A 19024-nucleotide genomic window follows, 5' to 3' on the forward strand; every position below is an offset into this window, starting at 1 on the left:
GCTAGTTACAAGCACCAAGCTTTACTTCATACTTCTGCTCACTGAAATCCCCATGAAAAGGCAAACTGTCTCCCCAAAATTCAGTGACAGTTCTTCAGAAAGCAAAGCTGACAGCCTTTCCAAGCCTCATTAATCTGTTGAGCTGCCACAGCCAAGAGCTGAAGGGAAAAGCAGAGGAAGCTTCAGTTGGAAAATATTTTGACATAATTGACCCAGATGACAAACTAAGCTTCTGCACATGTCGAGAACGGGGAGCGGTAGAAAAGCATCAGCAGGGCGATACAGGAAATCAAATCAAGCCAAGGTGAAGTCAGAGCTCTGAGAACAGTGTATATTATTGTAATTAATGCTAATTGAAAAAAAGATAAGATTCCTTCAGCCCATGCTCTGAAGTAACAGCAAATAAAATTTGTCAGGAATGTTTTCTAACCTTCTCCCCCCAGCCCAAGTTGGAGCTCCTAACCAGTGCAAATAGTATTTTAGAGCAGTACAGTACACATCTTCTGTAGCATTTGTCTGCTCCGTGTTACCATCCTCAAACACTGCTTACAGTCATGGGTGGGTTTGGGGTTGATTTTTCAAAAATATTGCTTCATCATTTTTACAACTATTAGTGTGTCTCACTTCACTGAATTCCAAGGGGTTTAACTTTTGAAGATGTAAATTTTCTGAAAATTTAAGGTGGTTTTTGTCACTATCACTGAGTGAGTTTTTGCCTTAGTTGTGATTTTAAACAGACCAATATTAAAAGCACTAAGCAGCAAGAGGGAAAATAATGCTTCCAAAAATATTACAAGCATATAGAAGTTACTTAATTTTCCTTGTTGTTTATTTTGTAAACTCACGCAATCTGCTTGTTGGACAGAAAACAGAACTCGAAGTCCCCTGGTGATATAATCCTGAGCAAAAGCCTCCTGAAACTAGCAGGAAGTCTCCCTCTGGTTTTAGCAGGCTGAGTAAGTAGAAGGCAATGCGGTGCAGGATACCACAAACAACATACATCCCCTCTCACATGCAGCATCCTGGGCTTACAGGCACCTCAAAGGGCAAAAGGATTTTCCGATCCCTGTGGCCCTTCTGATACCATCAGCTAAGGAACACGTTTAACTGGGTGATGGGGTTTATCTGTGACGGTGCCTTCCAGCCTGACAACATAAGAGTGAACTTCAATGTTCATTTTGGAATAGGTTAAAAACAGAAAAAGAACAGTGGTTTTCTTCTTTGGTAGTTAACTAATTACCTACATACCACAAGAAGAGAAAAAAGGAATTACACAGAGCATCTCTGGAAGTTGATTCCCAGAAAAAGAGCAGAAAATCCGTGAAGAAAAGTAATACTCATTAGATTCTAAGCACAACACAGTGATACAGGATCTCCTAAATTAAAAAAAAACAAAACCAAAAACAAAGAGGGCAGTCATAACCAATCTAAATAAACTAAGATGCAATACAAATGCGTATAAAATTATCTATGCCATACAGGAAGATATGGAAGTTTCCTCCAAAAATATTCTTATAATATCACCATAAAGTCTTAGTGGCCTAATCAACATATATCTCAAAAAAGCAGCCAGTCAAAGATGACGCTAAGTGCAGGAGCTGTCAAAACAGTACAGCAATATCTACCACAAACAGTTAAGAGAGGGGAAAAAAGCACACAGAAATAACACAGTGACAAAGGGTTTCATTTTCTTCATGTTCAGTTTCAGAAAGCGAGATGACAACTAAAGCAAAAATGTCACAGAGGCAGTTGCATGTAACAGAGGTGTTGTCAGCCTGGCAGAAGCTGTGAAGTATACCTCCCATTGTATTAATATTGATAGGTCCAATATCTGTATACAATTTTCTATTAGTCAAAGAAATGCATAAAATATATTTCAGAAGAAAATCACAGTCTTTGGAGTGAGCACAAAAGGAGTGTGAAGAAGCATAAAAGTCCATAGAAGGCTGCCTGAAATAAAAATTCAACCAGATCAAGAACTATTGGTAAGTCAAGACTGATGGTCAAACCCGAAGAATGAGAAAATTATCCTAATTCACTCCTTCACACAGTCTTACACTTGCTTGTATCCATGACCGCAAAACAATGAAAACTCTCTAAGAAGCCGAGAACAATACAGTTGCATTTTGTAACAGGTCTGGGAGGAGGAAAGAGTCAAGGTTACCACTAAACCCCTGAAAAGCCTCAATGCTGCAAGACATTTAGAAAAAAGGGGTGGTGGGAAGGAGCGGGAACAGCCATCCCCTGGAAAGTAGTTGACAACCTCCTCCCCAGTAAATTTAGCAGATTCTTTGCTTGTAATACAATATAAGTCAAGTGAAGGAATAAAAATAAACAATTCCCCTTAGGAATTACATGCAAGATTGCTTTGTAACACAAACCAACCAACCAAATGCTTTTCTCTGGAAAAGCAAAAGGTCACCAATCTTGATGAAAATATAGCTATAAAAAGTTTTGGCCAAATATCAAAGAGCATGTTTACAAAAGGGCTACATTCATTGTAACACTAACCATTCAAATTTCACAATAGGTTTCGGGGGAGAACAGGATGCAACGTCAAACATCTGTTATCACATTATTTTCTTCAGCTCCTCTGCCCAGAAATTACATCTAGACTTTGCCCATCTTCCAAACCTTACTAGAGGCGAGTCAGACACGGGCTGGAGGCTGCGCCGTTTTGACTGTGCCTCATACAGCATTATGACAACCAGCCATGCCCTAGACACACGGAAATGTCACGTTTTAACCGATTACATATAACCCAGCTGAAGTACCTCATCTAACAGAGTCTGCTGTCCAAACCGCACAGACACTGCACAGACACATGTGGAAAACAGCGCAAAGCCTCCCTGGAGCCAGGCTGGGGCAGGGGCGATACCTGTTGTGCCCAAGCAGGACAATCAGCTTAGACAAGTAGAGCACATTCAGCACTTCTTGAGAGAGTTGGACTTACTGTACCCGTGTACCTTAAGTGTAGCGTGTAGAGAGAATAGGTCCATCTTCCAAAAAAATCACTGGACCAAGTAAGCACTGGATGTAACGTACTCTATTTCCTCTCAGGTTTCAGACACAGGGAGAGACTGCGTCCAGCAGCAGGCTCCCAACAGCTAGAGCTATGCCTCCTGTCTGCAGTCTGTTCTCAGGAAGGGCCCAAGAATCCAAGCCACCTGAACTATCCTGGAAGAGTCCATGGATCCTACGGGCTGTACAGCAGACACTTTTCATCAAAATTACTTATTTGGGGCAGGAGAGACTGGAAGGAAAATACAAGTCTGAGAAGTAAATTATCAAGAAACATGCTTCCATTTCAAAAAGCCTGATATCAGTTCCAGGGACAGATATTTGAGACATAACAGACAGAACGGGAAAATTAATAGGACTATAAGCAAGAAAAGAAAAATCTCCTGTCTCAAAAACCCACAAAACCAAAAACCCACATAGTCATCTACTACTTCGGATTTATTGCAGGAACACATGCAGTGGAAATTAATTCATGCCTGTTGTGCTTTAAGAAGTGCTACAGACAATGATGTTTTACACATTTAGCACATGATGGATGTTGCCTTTTGTCTCCAGGAAGCAAATGTGAAGTTAGCGAAAGTGGGCTATGTTCCCTTCCCGGAGTCAACATATCCAAGGCTGGACATACTCCAGAGATGTGCTTCTCGAAACATCTGTACATTGACTATTTGACCAGTTCCAGGCCAAGGGATTTAAACAGACAGGGAATGAAAAGGCAGTTTCCCCAAGCCAGCCACTTCTGCTGCAGCTTGTCAGTGACCGGGCGGGTTTGCACCACCAGAGCTCCAACATTTAGAAACGCTGCGTTACTGTACAAAAGCATTCCATGCCAGTGCACCTTCAGATATCTCCTATTCAGCATGAGCCACCTTTTACTTCTGGGCCATTAGCTGCATCAGTGAAAACGTCTGATGTAGCTATGACTGATAAATACAGGACAGCGACAACGTTCATTTTTTAATTGGTTGGGTTTTTTTTCAGGCTACTCCCTTCTTTCCCCACCCTTTCAGGCACCAGTGCTTTGGGCGAGACAAAGAGGAATGTTTTCTTTTAAGCAGCACAGAAGGAAAAGGTTACCTTGTTTACCAGTAACTCTGGAGTACAAAGAACTACTTTGTCTTTAGGGAAGAGGCAGTAAAGGTAGTGTTTCTTAAAGGCTGAGGTTTCCAAGGCTGCTCTTGTTGATGTGACCATGACCCAGAGGCCTGTCTGCAATACCGGGAAGCACAGGCAACGAAGGGCAGCTGGCTCCAGGGTCAGCACGACTGCCTTTGCTCCCAGAGAGGACAGGATCCAGAGCTACAGTTACAGTGTGTCTGAAAGGATATGCAGGAGGAAGCTGTGTAGAAACTAACAACACAGAAGGCTTTGTGAGTCAAGAGATGGACAACGTACAAGAGTACGTGATCTTACTGCTGAGGAGGAGATACTTTTAAAATACTTAAACAAATGTTTTTTCTTGCACTTCATTAACATTCTGACACAGCTGCAAGACTACCCCATGTGGAATCACTCTGCTATCTTTTTTTTTCTTCCTATGCATTGAAGCTCAGCATTATTATTAAATAACTTCCATTCATGCGTTTTCCATACAACCCACGGTAATCAATTACACTGATTCATAGGCAATGAAATCCAAAATTTTTCTACACTTAAGTGTTTCTTAATGCTGAGACAATATCCCACATATCCAAGAGTACTCCAGATATAACTGATTTTGCAAACTTTCTAAAAACTGATGAAGTAGCACTATTTGCCCTGAAAAAAGGCAAATAAGGCAAGAAAAACCTGTAACAAAACGTGAACAGTAAGACAGCGACTTTCCTGAGGAATGAAATGTAAGCGATGAAACAACAATATTTTCATGCAAGCAAGTAATTATTAGAGTAAGAAGAACTACCCACTATCCAGCGTTGTATTTCATTTATACTGCTTTAGGAATTTCATTGTCTCCATTTTTAAAAAGCTCTTAAATGATGCCAATAATTAAGATGTCACTACACAGCTTACCTACCCATCCCACATATAATTTCTTCTGTGCTGTGATAAAATAAATAATATATTTTTTAAAAGCATACAAGAAAGCACTAGTCCTTTTCATAAGAAAACACAAACCTTACTTGATATTTACAAGGTGTTTGCTGTAGCATATATAACAACCAGAAACACTAAGAGCCACTGGAGCACTGCAAACTGGTGAACTATCAGTTGTCATGCAGGAGTTAAGAAAACGTAACACTAAATGGCCTACCTTCACTGCCAAGAAGTTGAGACCGCTTTCATGAGCCAAAGCTTTTGCTATCATTGTTTTTGAGCACCCAGGAGGTCCGTAAAGCAGCACACCTTTTGGAGGCTGAATCCCCATTCGGATGAAGGAGTCGGGATGTTTGAGAGGCCATTCAACTGCCTGCTTCAATTTCAGCTTGATGTCTTCTAGTCCTCCTATGTCTGACCAAGATACCTGCAAAGCAGACCATTTTGCTGAATTCAGACAATGGTGCAAAACTATTAAAAAATAAAACAAAAATGCTCTGCAGAACGCGTACTGGTTATTTTATGAAGTTGTTTTTAATGAGTCACTTCTTCAAAAAATCTTTTTTTAAACAGAAAGCAATTATTAATAAAGTCACACAAAGTAAATCAGATTAGACTTATTATGCTGGTGAATGCAGGTAAAATGTTTTGCATCTACTTCAAAGGTCAATAACAAAACAGCACGATCATACAGGCAGCAACGCTTTGCGAGATCGCTAGCACAGTCACAACTCAGTTCGCTTGTTTTTTAATGTGATGCTGATGCAGAATTTGTAAATTACTTTGATGTCTCCCCTGAAGGAAAGGGCTGTATGAGCTCAAGCTAGTTTATTTATAGCTGCAGAGTAAGGCCCTGATCCCAGCTGCATAATCCCACTAAGATGAGCGGGACTGTGTTAGAAGTTTTGGGGGCTCCTCCACTTGCCAACAGGACTTGGGCACTGGAGATTTAACCAGAAGCTTGATAAGAAACAATCCTCCAAACAGACAAGTATCTACAGAAAAGGAAAGCCACACACAAAAAAGCAACACTCGAACCCAACTGCAGTTAAATTTGCTCCGCTGAAGGCACAAGATGAGCTTGTCAGGCATACATCAGGACAGAACTAATATGCCCTACGCAAAACAGCAGACGGATCTAAAACCTGCTACACCTCTCCCCACTTCGCTGTCAACAAGCCTGAGACTTTTCCCCACATCACCCGGCCTGTTCTTCGTCCTGTCACCATCCATTCCCATCCACTTCAAATATTAAACATGTCAAGACACACCTGTATCAAATGATCTTCTGCCTTAAAACACTCTTCCAAAAATTTACTACACTGAAATCACCCTTCAGCTCTGGAAAGTCAGCTACACTTGAAAGGGAAGCGGGGTATTACTAAGAGGCCACGTATCGCCTTTCTCCTGACTTGAAAACCGGTGTCATTCCTGGCCTGTCTCTATTGCTATTTGCCCGATACCAGTACACAAAGTGGAAACCAAAAGCAGCGAGTCCCTGAAAGAGGCAATTCAGTTTATTACTGAAGAAAAAGAGCATTTGGATGTGGTGCAAGCACTTTTGTGTAAGTCCAAACAAACTACAAAACAAAACAAACTTTTCCTCGATTGTCAGTCTTTGACACAGGAGAAAATTACAAGGACAGTGAAGAGCAAACACTAAAGATTAGTATGCCTGGGTCAAACCCTCAGAAATATTCTGAGTTTAAAGGCTAACTGGAAGGTGAAGAGCTGCCAATCTGCTGCCTGCAGAACACCATCTCTCTCACACCAGAAATATGTTACAGGAACTCTAAAATAAGAAAAATAATTTAAAAAACACCCCACCACACTCTTTCTTTTACTTAGTGACCAGCAGCTTCCAGTTCTCATATAATTACTTTACAAGCCTGGGTGAGTATGAACTATGTAGAGCTTGATCACCACTATGGAGAATCTGAAGGCAGAGGGATCTGCTAAAGGCAGGATTCCCTCATGACAAAAAAGAAAAACAGAGGAGAAACAAATTCACTAAAGGTCACAGTGAAGCAAAGGCTGAATCAGCCACAGCAGAGTATCCCAGTAGCAGGGGGAGAAGAGGATTTTATCAGGGGTACTACCAAAGCAGCATGCCCTTCCGGTAACTTGTAAGGCAACTTTTGCAACCTGCCAATATTCCTTTCTAAACTGCTGCTTCATGCTACAAGCGAGACTAACTGTACAAATCATATTAAATGAATGGCAGCGAACAGGCGAGAACAGGCTTTGTACAAGTGTCTAGTGTTGAAAGTGTTTGTATGGACTCAACAAAAAACAGCAAAGGGAGAAACTCCACAACATTCTGGAAAGGAAGAAGCAAACGAGCATGAACTCCTACCAACTTTGAGCTGGGTATCCTGGGCTACCAACCCAGCCAAAAGAGAGAGACTTCGCAGAGCAATTCAGCTATAGTACAAACTCTCTTTCAGGAGTCAGACAAGTGGTCTCACACCCAGTTGCTCTCACTTTCCTTTAGAGGAAACAAATGGTGAGAAGATGTCCATTTTAGGCACCTCAGTTAAGTGCTTAAAGGTAAGAAGAATCCTCCCGTCCTGCCTAAGTTCTCACAATAAGGGACAGAAATCCACCCGCAGGTTTTTAACTACAAAGCAGCAAGCGTACAAGTTTATAAAAAGTGAAGATGGGTGTCAGATACTTCACTTGCATCTTGCCGCCCATGCAAACCACCCCTTTTCACTCAAATTTCATGGTTGAGTAACATAATTAAACTCAGGACAGTTAATCCCCATTTTAGACTCTGCTCTTCCTAGAAAGGTTGGACTAGATGATCCCTGAGGTCCCTTCCAACCTGGGATTCTGTGATTCCTGTATTCTAAAAGCTGGTGTTTGTGAGTCAGATCTGAAACAGTGTCAGTAGTTTAAATTTCACTTAAAAAAATACATACTACCTATCCCTACAACCCTTAATCCTACCTAGCAGCTCTGTAAACTGCACAGAACTAAATCTTGCCACTTTTAAAGAACTTTTCCTTAGGGAAGGAGTATCAATCCTTACTCATATCTGGTAAAGCATGGACTAGTCATTCCTATCATCCTGTCTTTCTAGCCACACAAAGATTTTGACAAACATGAAGAACTTCTTAAAATGAATTAAGCCATCAGGGATTCCCTACAACTTTCAGCAACAGAAAGCAAAATCCATTAGTGGTACTTCGCACACATACAAAGAGCGAGGCAGAAACCACCTAAATGTTATTTTTACCCTCTTGCAAATATTCAGACTATTGCAGAAGCCTCCTCAGGAATTACTCAATGATTTGTCAGACCCATTACATGTCATTTACCATCAACACAAGTGACAGAATTGTACAGAAAAGGTGAAGCAGGGCCACCTTATGTGAAGGTTGTTTTTAGTAATCTGGAGACTTACTCTGATTTTGCTTACATTTAAAATGGGGAGGGGGAAGAAAGGGAGACAAATGGGTCAGGACATACAAATAGGGCCACTAAACGTGAGCTTGGCCATTAGGAGTTAAAAAAAGACAATAACCACTCAAAAATTTTTCAGTTAACTCATTTAGAATTTCTATAATAAAAGGTGCAGAATTCAAGTAGCAATGGTGTTAAAAGCAAAAGTAGTTAATAAAATGCTGCCTTCACATTCTGGTCAAATCCAAAACGTGTTCTTTTTTTTCCTTATTTCAAAAGGAGAGAGATACCTGGGGGGGTGTGGGGGTGTGTGGAACAGTCCACCAATAACTACACATGAAAGTAGGAATTCTTTTAGATTCATATAAGCTCAGAAGAACTAGGTGGATTGTTTTTACACACAAATCCTCAGTAACTTCCTGACTAAAATTAACACAAATTCTAATTCTTGTGCATGCATTCGGACAGCTGGCTACACTTCTTTTACCTGCACACGAACTCAAAGGAAAAGCCTTGCAACATAAGCAATGAAGTGTGATATTCTGTCACTGTGGAATGGTTTTAAAGAGTAGCCTTGGGGCTGAGCTTACGCGTACAAAGACAGTGCTCTGCTACAGTGTCTAAGACACCAAGATTTCATTACTGCCATAATCTTTAGCTCTCCCCAGGTCAACAGAGCTCACAATACGATGCAGAGCAGCAACTCCCCAGAGGTTGTTACGCAGCAGCAGTAACGAAATAAAGCAGACATGCAAAGGATGTCTCATCCAGAACCTTTTGGCTGCAAAGACACAAATTTGAGTGTTGAATTACAGTAAAGGGAGTGAAACAGGCAAGCAAAACCCATAGCGCTCTACAAGCATTTCAGAAAGACCCATAGGAGAGGGAGGAATGGCAACTACAGCGCAACTCTCCAAAGAACTGAAGTATTAACTTCCTGATTTATAATGTGCATCCCCTCTCTCCTAAATCCCTGCAGCAGAAAAAGCAGCCTTCTAAAAAGCTTGTAACACATAGCAAAGTTCAAGAAAGGTTCTTTAAAACACAAAACAAGATGCTACATGGAGCCAGGCAGGCAAGTATTTTGCATTTGCCTTGGTCACAGCCGATGCACGCGGCAACGCAGACGCAAGCAGGAGCACCGAAGAATGCAGAAAGGAGGAACGCAAAAAAAACCCCACGTGTGGTGGCACCTCCACAGCTCCTCCTGCACACCACCTCGCTTTCTGCCAGCCGCCCCAAACTCACTTCATTTTGCCTGCTTTCCCCACTAGTAAGTTTGAATATGCTTGGAATTAAAAAAAAGAGCTTAAGGGCTCAATGACAAAACCCCTAGTAAGTAGCTTGTCATAGAGCGCTTTTCAGAAGCGGACTGCAAAGGATTCCATAAAGGTTATCAAATACCCTCAGACACTAATAAGTAAAGTGACTTGCTCGAGGCCACCCAAACAAGTCACTTCCAATAGATCTCCTTGTTCTTTAGCCACTACTCCAGGTATACATATTTAAAACCTAGAAAAACCTTGTTAGAAGACTGCAGCAGGGCAATTTAGCCTTGTAGCCTTCTAAACAGCCAGGCAGCTAGTACTCAATTCCAGGACCTAAAAAGCAAAGACAGGTTTCAAAAACTAAATTTTCTTTATAGCCTACTCAAAGTTCCACAGATTTCAGAGAACAAGTTCTGTGCTGATGAAACAATTCGGAGTTCATGATAAAACAAGTAATTATTTTCGTTCTGTATCAGAAGTGATACCAGCTTCAAAAAAAAAAACCAACAGCCCATAAGTGGCAAAGGTGTCGTGGCTAAGAGGGAAGAAGCACCTCAACAAAATTAATTTACTTGTGTGTTTATTTAGGAGTTGCTTTGAACTCTCTTCATTCAGTTGACGCGTGGCTACTGCAAAGCAGTAAAATACAAAAACCCCACCCCACCATCTGAAAAATTGAAAGTTAAAAGTCACAAAAGCCTCAGTTTAATTCAGCACATACATCATTGGTTTTACTTGTAACTAACTGCATAGCCCAAAAGTCCCATCCACACCAAGGAGGCTACAAAGCGAATAACATATCTGCAATAAACAGCAAAAATGCAGATATTATTCATGTCGCTCAAACTTCTGTCATCTCTTTGGAAAAAAAAAATCTCATAGCTGATCATTTATTTAGTGTTTGAAGTTATTTTTAGCACGGGTTTTTTAGATTACAAACAGCGTTAAGGTCAGACTTCAAAACATGAAGGAATGTAACCCCTGATTCTTGAAAAATTTTACCCACACAATTAACTGTCTAGCTTGATAGCTTCTGGGGCAAGGAGAACGGGGGAAGACAGTCCTGCAGACAGAAAGTATCTGCAGATTAATCAATACAGGATGACTTCACAAAATATTACGTACAAAGATACACATTAACCAGGAAAAACAAAACCAAAACACAACATTTTTCAGTTTCTTGGAGCAAGATGGACCTGGTTCCTGCTTTCTTTTTCCTTTCCCTCACACCCAGCTATAATTTTTACATTTTTATAAGAATGCAACAAAAGATGTAAGGAAGGCAGTGTCTGTTGGTATAAATTACTGCAGAACACATACGTAACATATCACAGTACACCACCGCCAACAGCCAACTACGGAAAGCGTTGAATGGGTAAGTGGCCCAAGCCCATGGACTGAAAGCACTGTCTTGAAAAGAGGGGTAAATCAGTAAAGAGGAAGAACTTATTATAGACATTAGGACTATTAGCATCGCTTCTGTGGCAAGCAGGTAATTTTAATGTTTCCCCCCAAGTGTTACAGGATTAGACATTCAAGCGTAACAATATTAAACAGCAAGGCACTCTAGGACACAACATCGTCAACACAAGATGATGCAATTTATTAACGGCTCTGCAGGTGCATTCATTTGGCTTCTTAGATACCTGGTTTCTACTGAAACCAAGTACTTCAGCATCCAACTGATCACCAATATTAACACAATCAAGCACAAAGCTCCAACCAGAGCAGTTAAATACACCACTTCAATCAGAGAAGCAAAAATTAGTTTGTAAAATTAAGACATACCTAAAAACCATTGCTAGAAGCATGCAAGATAAAATGTCGCATACTCTTCTTAAAGAAAAGGTATCCAAGAAATTAGAAGCTGCATTACGCTTTCTGCTACAATCTGTGTTCCAAAGAACAAATCAACGATGTAAATTCTCTGGATAACAGCACATTAAATGCTAAGTGACTGGCACTCTCAGACACTAACAATCAGGTGAGAATAAGACATACTTATTTGCTAATAAAGAGCAAATTACACTAACCTAAGTTTAATGGCAACAATAAATAGATGTTTAAAATTTCTTTTTACTTGTGCATGTCTATAAACCATACAGTGGTGAAAAGTACGTGAATGAGTTTCAGATGTTTGCAAGCGTTCCTGCACCACATCCCAAGCCCCCAGCAAGCACCCCTAAGCAGAGGGCTGCAGTCTGGATTCCTGTTGCTTGCTTCCCCTGCACTGCCATCCCGGCCACATAGCCGCAGCACAGCCCAGTTCCTTCAACTAACCCTGGACCTGGGCTGACTTAGGGCACCTCCCCACCTCAAATACAAACGGTACTGGAGGAATTAGCCTTGAGGGGGTGGCGGTAATACAATGCTGGATTTACACTACTGTGACTTTCACGGACAGCTGCGTCAGTATTTCCAGATATTCAGACCGCTTCTCGGCATGCACAGGTACCTTTGTTTTGATACGCTGGTAGCTCTGCAGCCCAAAATAATGGTTAAACTGAATTCCAGCACCTCCTTTGGTAGGTGGTGTGGGTAGACAACAAAATCTGTTGCTTCCAGTACTTCAGATTCCGCTTTAAACCTACCCCAGGCACCAAGAAGGCCTGAAATTTACCTTACATCTTCACAGAATATGCATTATTTTGTAAAAATGCAGGTCCTGTCAGCACAAATGGAATCTGCACTATGTTATCTTCCCTTCAACGAAGGAATGAATTTCAGTAGTCGCAGCTAGTGTTTAACGAATAAAAACAAGTGATGATCAAGGAAGCCACCAGCAGGATGGTTTAGTGGACAAGAGTAGCCTGAGTAGTAGGTTGACCTGGATTGAGAACAGATTTCCTGCAGTACCTGGAGACCTTGCTTCTATCTGTCCTTACTGTGCTGTGTAGCAGGGGTCCATCTGGTTCCAAACAGGCTGCTATGTCTAAAATGCAAGGCATGGCAATGACAATGTCGGCCCAAAAGCCAGTAGCACAATAAGCAGCGAGGAAATTAGTAACTCCGGTTCTCAGCAGAACTAATTAGCCCTTGTGGATACCGATGCCACTACACCATTTCCAGGAAAAGCTGTCTGGGGCCAGCCCAGGCATTTCCACCTAGCACTTCAGTGCACAGCGTGGACTCTTAACAAGCCAAGTGTGATATCCGAGCTGGCTGTGTGCAGCATCCTGTTCGCAGATTTTATTTCCCATTCCTGTAGTTTGGGAATAAGGGCCTACACTTGTGCAATCCCAGATGACTCATCTTCATGCAATGAGACATAAACGTTTTCTTGTAGGGCTTGGGGAGCTGCTGAGAAACACCAGCACAATGGCTCGCAGAATCAAGATTTAAGATTAAATATAACACTTTTGTTTGCTGAATCTTCTTAAACCAGACCAGTTCCCCAGCCCAGTTTATCTTATGTATTATACTAGTTCAGTAGCAGACACAACTGAGAGGGCAGTGAGCAGGGTAAAAATGAATCTAGCACTGCCAAAAGAACTGTTCATATAATGACAGCCCCTGACAGGTAACCGCTTGGCAGTGACAACCTGCCTACAGTATCTACTTCTGCCCTCAGTTAAAACCGTGTAACACCACTGAAGACATTCAGGTCACAGCAGTATGAACTGCATGTAGAATTAGCCAACTGCTTTACATAAAAATCACAGCAATCAATCTCTTAGCAGCTTTCTTTCAAGACACTCTGGTTACAAATGCTAAACGGTTTCCGCTTAAGTTTGTGTCTGCTTTACAAAAGGCTCCAGCTTTCACAGCTATTCAGGATCTGCTTTGGGCAGACATCTTAAGATTTTTACCCCGTTAACCCACTCACATATAAAACAACAGATCTGGAAATATGCTCCTACACCACCAACTCCTCCTAAAGCATTCAGAACTTAAGCTTCTGTAAGTGGGTCTTCAAAAATTATAATTAAACAAATATGCAAACAAAAAGATGATGCACAACATTTACTAGTAACTTGAGGCTTCCACTTCATAAAATTCCTCTCTCTTGGTAGGTCATTTCAATTTTTAACTGCAACTCTTTACGTGGCTCTAACAGTGCTGCTAGCATATTGTGAAAAATAACTTACTTTTGGCACATCAACTGCCACCTCCCTCATGGCGCTGGGCCTGACATCATTCATCCCCTGCAGGAAGTCATTGAAAGCAATCATCACTGACCCAGCCACCTCGTTGTCTAATAGGTTAGGTCTTTTCCCCAGTGCTCTCCGCAATGCATACAAACCTATTAAAAACAAAAAAAGCATGGAAATATGTAGACTTCCTCCTGGTTCTCACAAACATGAAGCATACGACACACAAACGCACAGCAGCACCGGAAAGGAAATGATGTTCAAAGGAATGTCTCAGCGTTGGGCCTCACCTAGGTCAAAGAACATGCAAGACAGCTGTGATGACAGAGCAAGGAAAACAGGATTTAATGACCAAAGACAGAATATAAAATAAATCTGTTCCAAAGAGACAGAATGAAACAGCTTTGCCCCTGTGTTCCTGGAGATGCAGCTAACAGGGCAAAACCTCCAAATGCCCATACATTGATCTGAAAACATTTCTAAACCGCAGAGAAAGAGGGATAATGAATAGTCAAGGCGAACGTTACATCATGCAGGTAAGTACCTGCAACCTTGTCCATTCCTCTATTATTAGGACTGTGTTTTCCAAGCTACTCTTAAAAACTAACCAATGAGATTTCTTTTACTTTCCTTGGAACCCTATTTTGCTACCTAGTAAGATGCCAGATACCTGTGTTTTTCTTGATATTCAGTGCTGCAGGGAACGTTTGCTGCATAGCTTTTCATTCCCTTCAGCAATCACACTTCCCAAACACAGGCATAGCTTTTATTTCTCCTTTGTTTGGCCAAATCACTCTTATGCAATACCTATAAATCAATACTAATTCCTAGCTTCCCCTCATAATTCAATCCTTCAAAAGCCACACAGGTCCCACCCACTCACACATCAATATATCAATACTCCTCAGGCAGGACCAAGCAGTACCATCTGCAGCTCCCAGGCATTCCCCAGAGAGAGCAACCACGGCCTCTGTTGTGTAAGATGCCCAGAAGCATTGTGGTTCTCCCGCTGTATAATTATGCCTTTTAAGGTCTAATATAAATTGGAGTTCTATTGCCTTTACTTCCAACCCTGTTCTGTGAACTGAAAGCGTTAAATATGTGATTTAGTATATTACTACACGATGAGTATAGTCTTGTATATGCACATCCACACACACGCAGACACGTAATGTAACCTGTCATGCATTACAAAAAAAAAAGGCAGTTAGTACCCCAGTTCGCCTTGCGTGACCATAAAAAGACAAACATTGGTTAAATATAGAAAAAATTTAACAAAACATCAATTAGTGCTACATGAAAAGACAATAAAAGGGATAAGCCATTTCTGAAAATAGACATGGTTTTAACTTTCAGCGGATTGTTGTCTTTTTTTCTACAGAGGCACTGGTAGATGCAGACATGCAAAGTTTCTGACAATGACAGGAATTCTGCATTTCCTACAATATATACAACGTGTGAAGAGATATAATATCTCCCCTGTGAAGCAGTACAGCTGGTGTCTCTCCATAAACTGCCAATTATGGCAGAGTCTGAGCACCTGCATTCAATACCCAGGCTCCTAATACAATAATGGAAAAAAAAAAGTTTGTAATTCAGATTTCCCCTTGCACAGAACATCCAGAACTAATAAGATATATAAATAAAAACATTCCATGAGGCCAAGGAGAAAAATGAAAATCTGGTCACCAGAGGACAAGTATAAAATATAACTGACTCATTTTAACAACACAGACAATTTTCATGTTATTCCTCTCCCCCTTTTTCCTTCCTCTGAAACAGTTCATTTGAAGCAAAAAAAACACTCAAGCAAGACAACATGGATTCACACACACACACACCCACACCCCCAATTTAAAGTTTACATCCAAGTAAATAACGAACTCGACATCTGATCCTAGTGTCATTGCAGCTAGCACCTTGCGGGGTGGCAGCAGGTACTGGGGCTGAGTTCTACATTTCCTTTTTCATGAAGTCAATTCACACAGCACTCTCACTTCAAAAAAAAAGAATAAATAACATAGCATGAAATTAAGTCGTGGAGAAAGCAAGTAACTGATAAATACGTATAGAAATGACCAGCACAGATATCTGCTCTATCAGGTACCACTTTATCCCAGGTACCATTTTAGCCCGGTGCCCATTTGATGGATTTCAATCGTGTCCTAGTGACTTTTTTTTCCCCCCCATGACATGAGGACCTCTTAAAAAAAAGTTTATTTTAAAAATTGAGAGAAAGCAGCACATACAAACGCCCAAGGAGAACACCGCTCTTAAGGGTTGTTACTGCCAGTGCTACTAGGAGTACAAGTGAAATTTCAGTCCTCACCAGTGGGCTTGAAATGCAACAGCCTTGATCCAGAACAGGAATAAGGAGGTCACAGCTTTCCAAACAAAGCCTGAATTCATTTCAGCATGTGCACGCACATGCCACTGCACAGGTCAGCATTTAATTGAAACAATGTTTTACATTAAAACAATAATAAAAAACAGATTGAAAAAGAAAGCATGATTCTTCCTGTTTCCTCCTGTTATCATAATCATTCTTTCCTGCACTTCAGATTGACCTCTAGCCAGAGCGGGAGGGGGAAAGTCTTATTAACAGGAGAAGGATAAAGCCCGTGGCTTGCCGGAGGCAGAAAAACACATCCTTGTCTCAAGACACTGAAAGATGTATTTAATGGAAGGAAATATAGGGTAGAGCTCAAAACATGCTGCTAGAAGCAATGCAGAGGGCAAAGGAGGTGAAACACTACAGCAAACCCAAGTTTACCACTACAGAAGTTATAACGCAGATAAGCTGAAGATTCAGACATGGTACCTCAGAAAACATCGAGCATCTCAGCTTAGCTGTTGGGTATCTTTAGCACGGGAATGTTTTGGTTTGAGTAGATGTCGTTGCTGTAAACTGACTCTGAGCACAGCATTTGTTTCAGCTTTGCCCGTTCCTTTTCAGATGCTACTTCATTCTTAAGGATTAATGAATATCAACAGCCTTTTGGCAGTGACTGAGGCGGCTCACAAGCGGGCAAGTAGGTTTTCGCTGGGTTGCTCCAGCAGGAAGGCGGGGAAGATGCAGAGGTAGTTAGCCTGCCGTACGATCGGTGGGACTGTTTGCACAGGCGTGGGTGACCTGTTTCTAGTGAAAGGGATACATGACTGGTCCCTAGGACTACCCTCATGAGAGCAGAAACTTAACACGGGAGGCAGCCTTTGCAATAGCTAACACCACCGATTCTCAGTGGGCTATAAATGGAAAATCCCATTTAAAAAAAAATGACAAGAAACAAGCATAATAAGTTATGCATGATTACAAACAATGGAAAATAAACAATTTGTTCCAGTGCAGTAACTGTGTGCTCTACCTCACCAACTCATCCTGTCTGTCTAGAACAGAGGAAACTAAGTGAACAGAGGGGAAAAAAAACAGCAGAACGCCCTGTCCTGGTACAGATGATCCTTCTTTGGTACCAGGCTATACATGAGGTTGATAGCATTGTTTCCCTGTAAGATTTTCTAGCTCACAGCTTGGCTAAGTGCTGGCCCATTAGATCATAATCACAAAAGTCTGAGCCTAAAAATAGGCTCTATGACACCGCTATATTTGTTGGAGTCTGTGTATAATTATACCCTACTGTAAATAATAGAAAGCATCCACTCAGAATTACAAACATATATACTTTACGTTTCAAAAACTGAATATACACAACACTTGAGGAACTGAACTGAATAAAACAAAATTGTTAATCAGGCGTCATTCACTGCCTATCAGTTATTTCTTTCACAAATCCACCTTGTCTGGACTTACTCTTCCAGAATTCTAATACCAGAATTTGTAAGTACCTTCAAAGAAATTGTAATCTTCTTGTAAGATTGTTTACAAAAGGAAATGTTCCTTCTTTCCCTGCTAATCTGGCATTTCCCTCCCAAATTATCATGGCCAAACCCAGAAGAAGCATAACATTTCTCCCTGTGACAGCTGCCAGATCCAACGTGATACTGTCCTGCATGGCTGGAAGTGGAATACTCAACAGTGTGTGGAAAGATTTCAGCCTCCTAATGGCACTGGACAGGGCATCTTCCTCTACTCCTAGATTTTGACATACTAGACTTCAAAGTTTAGTATATTTATGCCTAGAAAAAGCACTTCATCTCACTTAAAATCAATTTTGGACTTTAGGAACCATAAAAGGATCATACCTGACTTCACAGGCAATGGATACTAAAGTTATTCTCATGTTCAATATTTCTAAGATAAGAAGCTCTTCTGCTTTGTATTTGACAATTTTTAATCAGCATGGCTTTCTCCTTCATGACAACAATCCCAAAATTATACTAGGAAATCTTTTATAGAACTTCAAATATCACGTACTACAAATCACATGTATTCTTGAACATATCATAGGCTCATAAACAAAGGGAATTTATAGCACTTCATTACATCAGGATATCGGATGATCAAATCCAAGGAAAAAGAAAAATAGGAGAGCCTATGTGTGCCTATGTTTATGCATGACTGCAAACAACACAGTACCACAGAGGAAGCCTGTTTGCCTAGCAGCCCGAAGCCCTGTCGTCACCTGGGGAGGACCACTGCTCCACAGAGCGTCCCACAGCCGCGTCCTCACCTGTTCAACCTGTCATCCTGGCCAGACCCAGAAAACCAGCTCTCCTACCCATCCCGGTGAGGCAGCACTAGGTAGTAACAAGAGCAGCTGCCACGAGCACTGAGGGACAGCAGGGATGTGTCTAGGCAAGGGCTCTTTTTCCCTTTATTCCCCAGATAAAATAACAGAACATCAGCACCAGGCAAGCAGCCGGTGCCTGCGGACCACTAGCAAGCTTTCCTCTGACCTGGGGGCAGAAACCACCACTCATAATATGTGAAAAATTCAGATGTGTTCTTCCATTCGCATCCTAAGAAACTTCTACAGTTTGGAGGGAGTTTTGGTATGCTTTGTTTTGGGTTCTCTTTTTTGGTTGGTTCATTTGGTTTATTTTTTCTTTTTCTCACCAGTGTACATAAATATGGCATCACACACCCCAACAAATTTACTGAGCAATAATAAAAAATATCCATGAACAAGCCTCCTATAAATATAATTTAATGTATTTCTTTTTTATTTAATCTGTACATAAAATGCATGCCTATTTAGAAAAATTTTCAGGAAGCAGACACCCTTCCTTTTGGTCTTGAAACCA

General features: G+C 41.1%; 1 protein-coding gene across 1 annotated transcript in view; it reads right to left on the bottom strand.

Moving 5' to 3' along the window:
- The window catches only part of AFG2A (AFG2 AAA ATPase homolog A), a 207084-nt gene that overhangs the window by 165416 nt on the left and 22644 nt on the right, over positions 1–19024 (bottom strand). Inside the window, 2 exon segments of the mRNA XM_064450498.1 lie at positions 5273–5482; positions 13820–13974. Coding sequence (XP_064306568.1) covers positions 5273–5482; positions 13820–13974 — 365 coding nt within the window.

This window comes from Phalacrocorax carbo, chromosome 4 (assembly GCF_963921805.1).
Source record: "Phalacrocorax carbo chromosome 4, bPhaCar2.1, whole genome shotgun sequence".
Taxonomy (NCBI): Eukaryota; Metazoa; Chordata; class Aves; order Suliformes; family Phalacrocoracidae; genus Phalacrocorax; species Phalacrocorax carbo.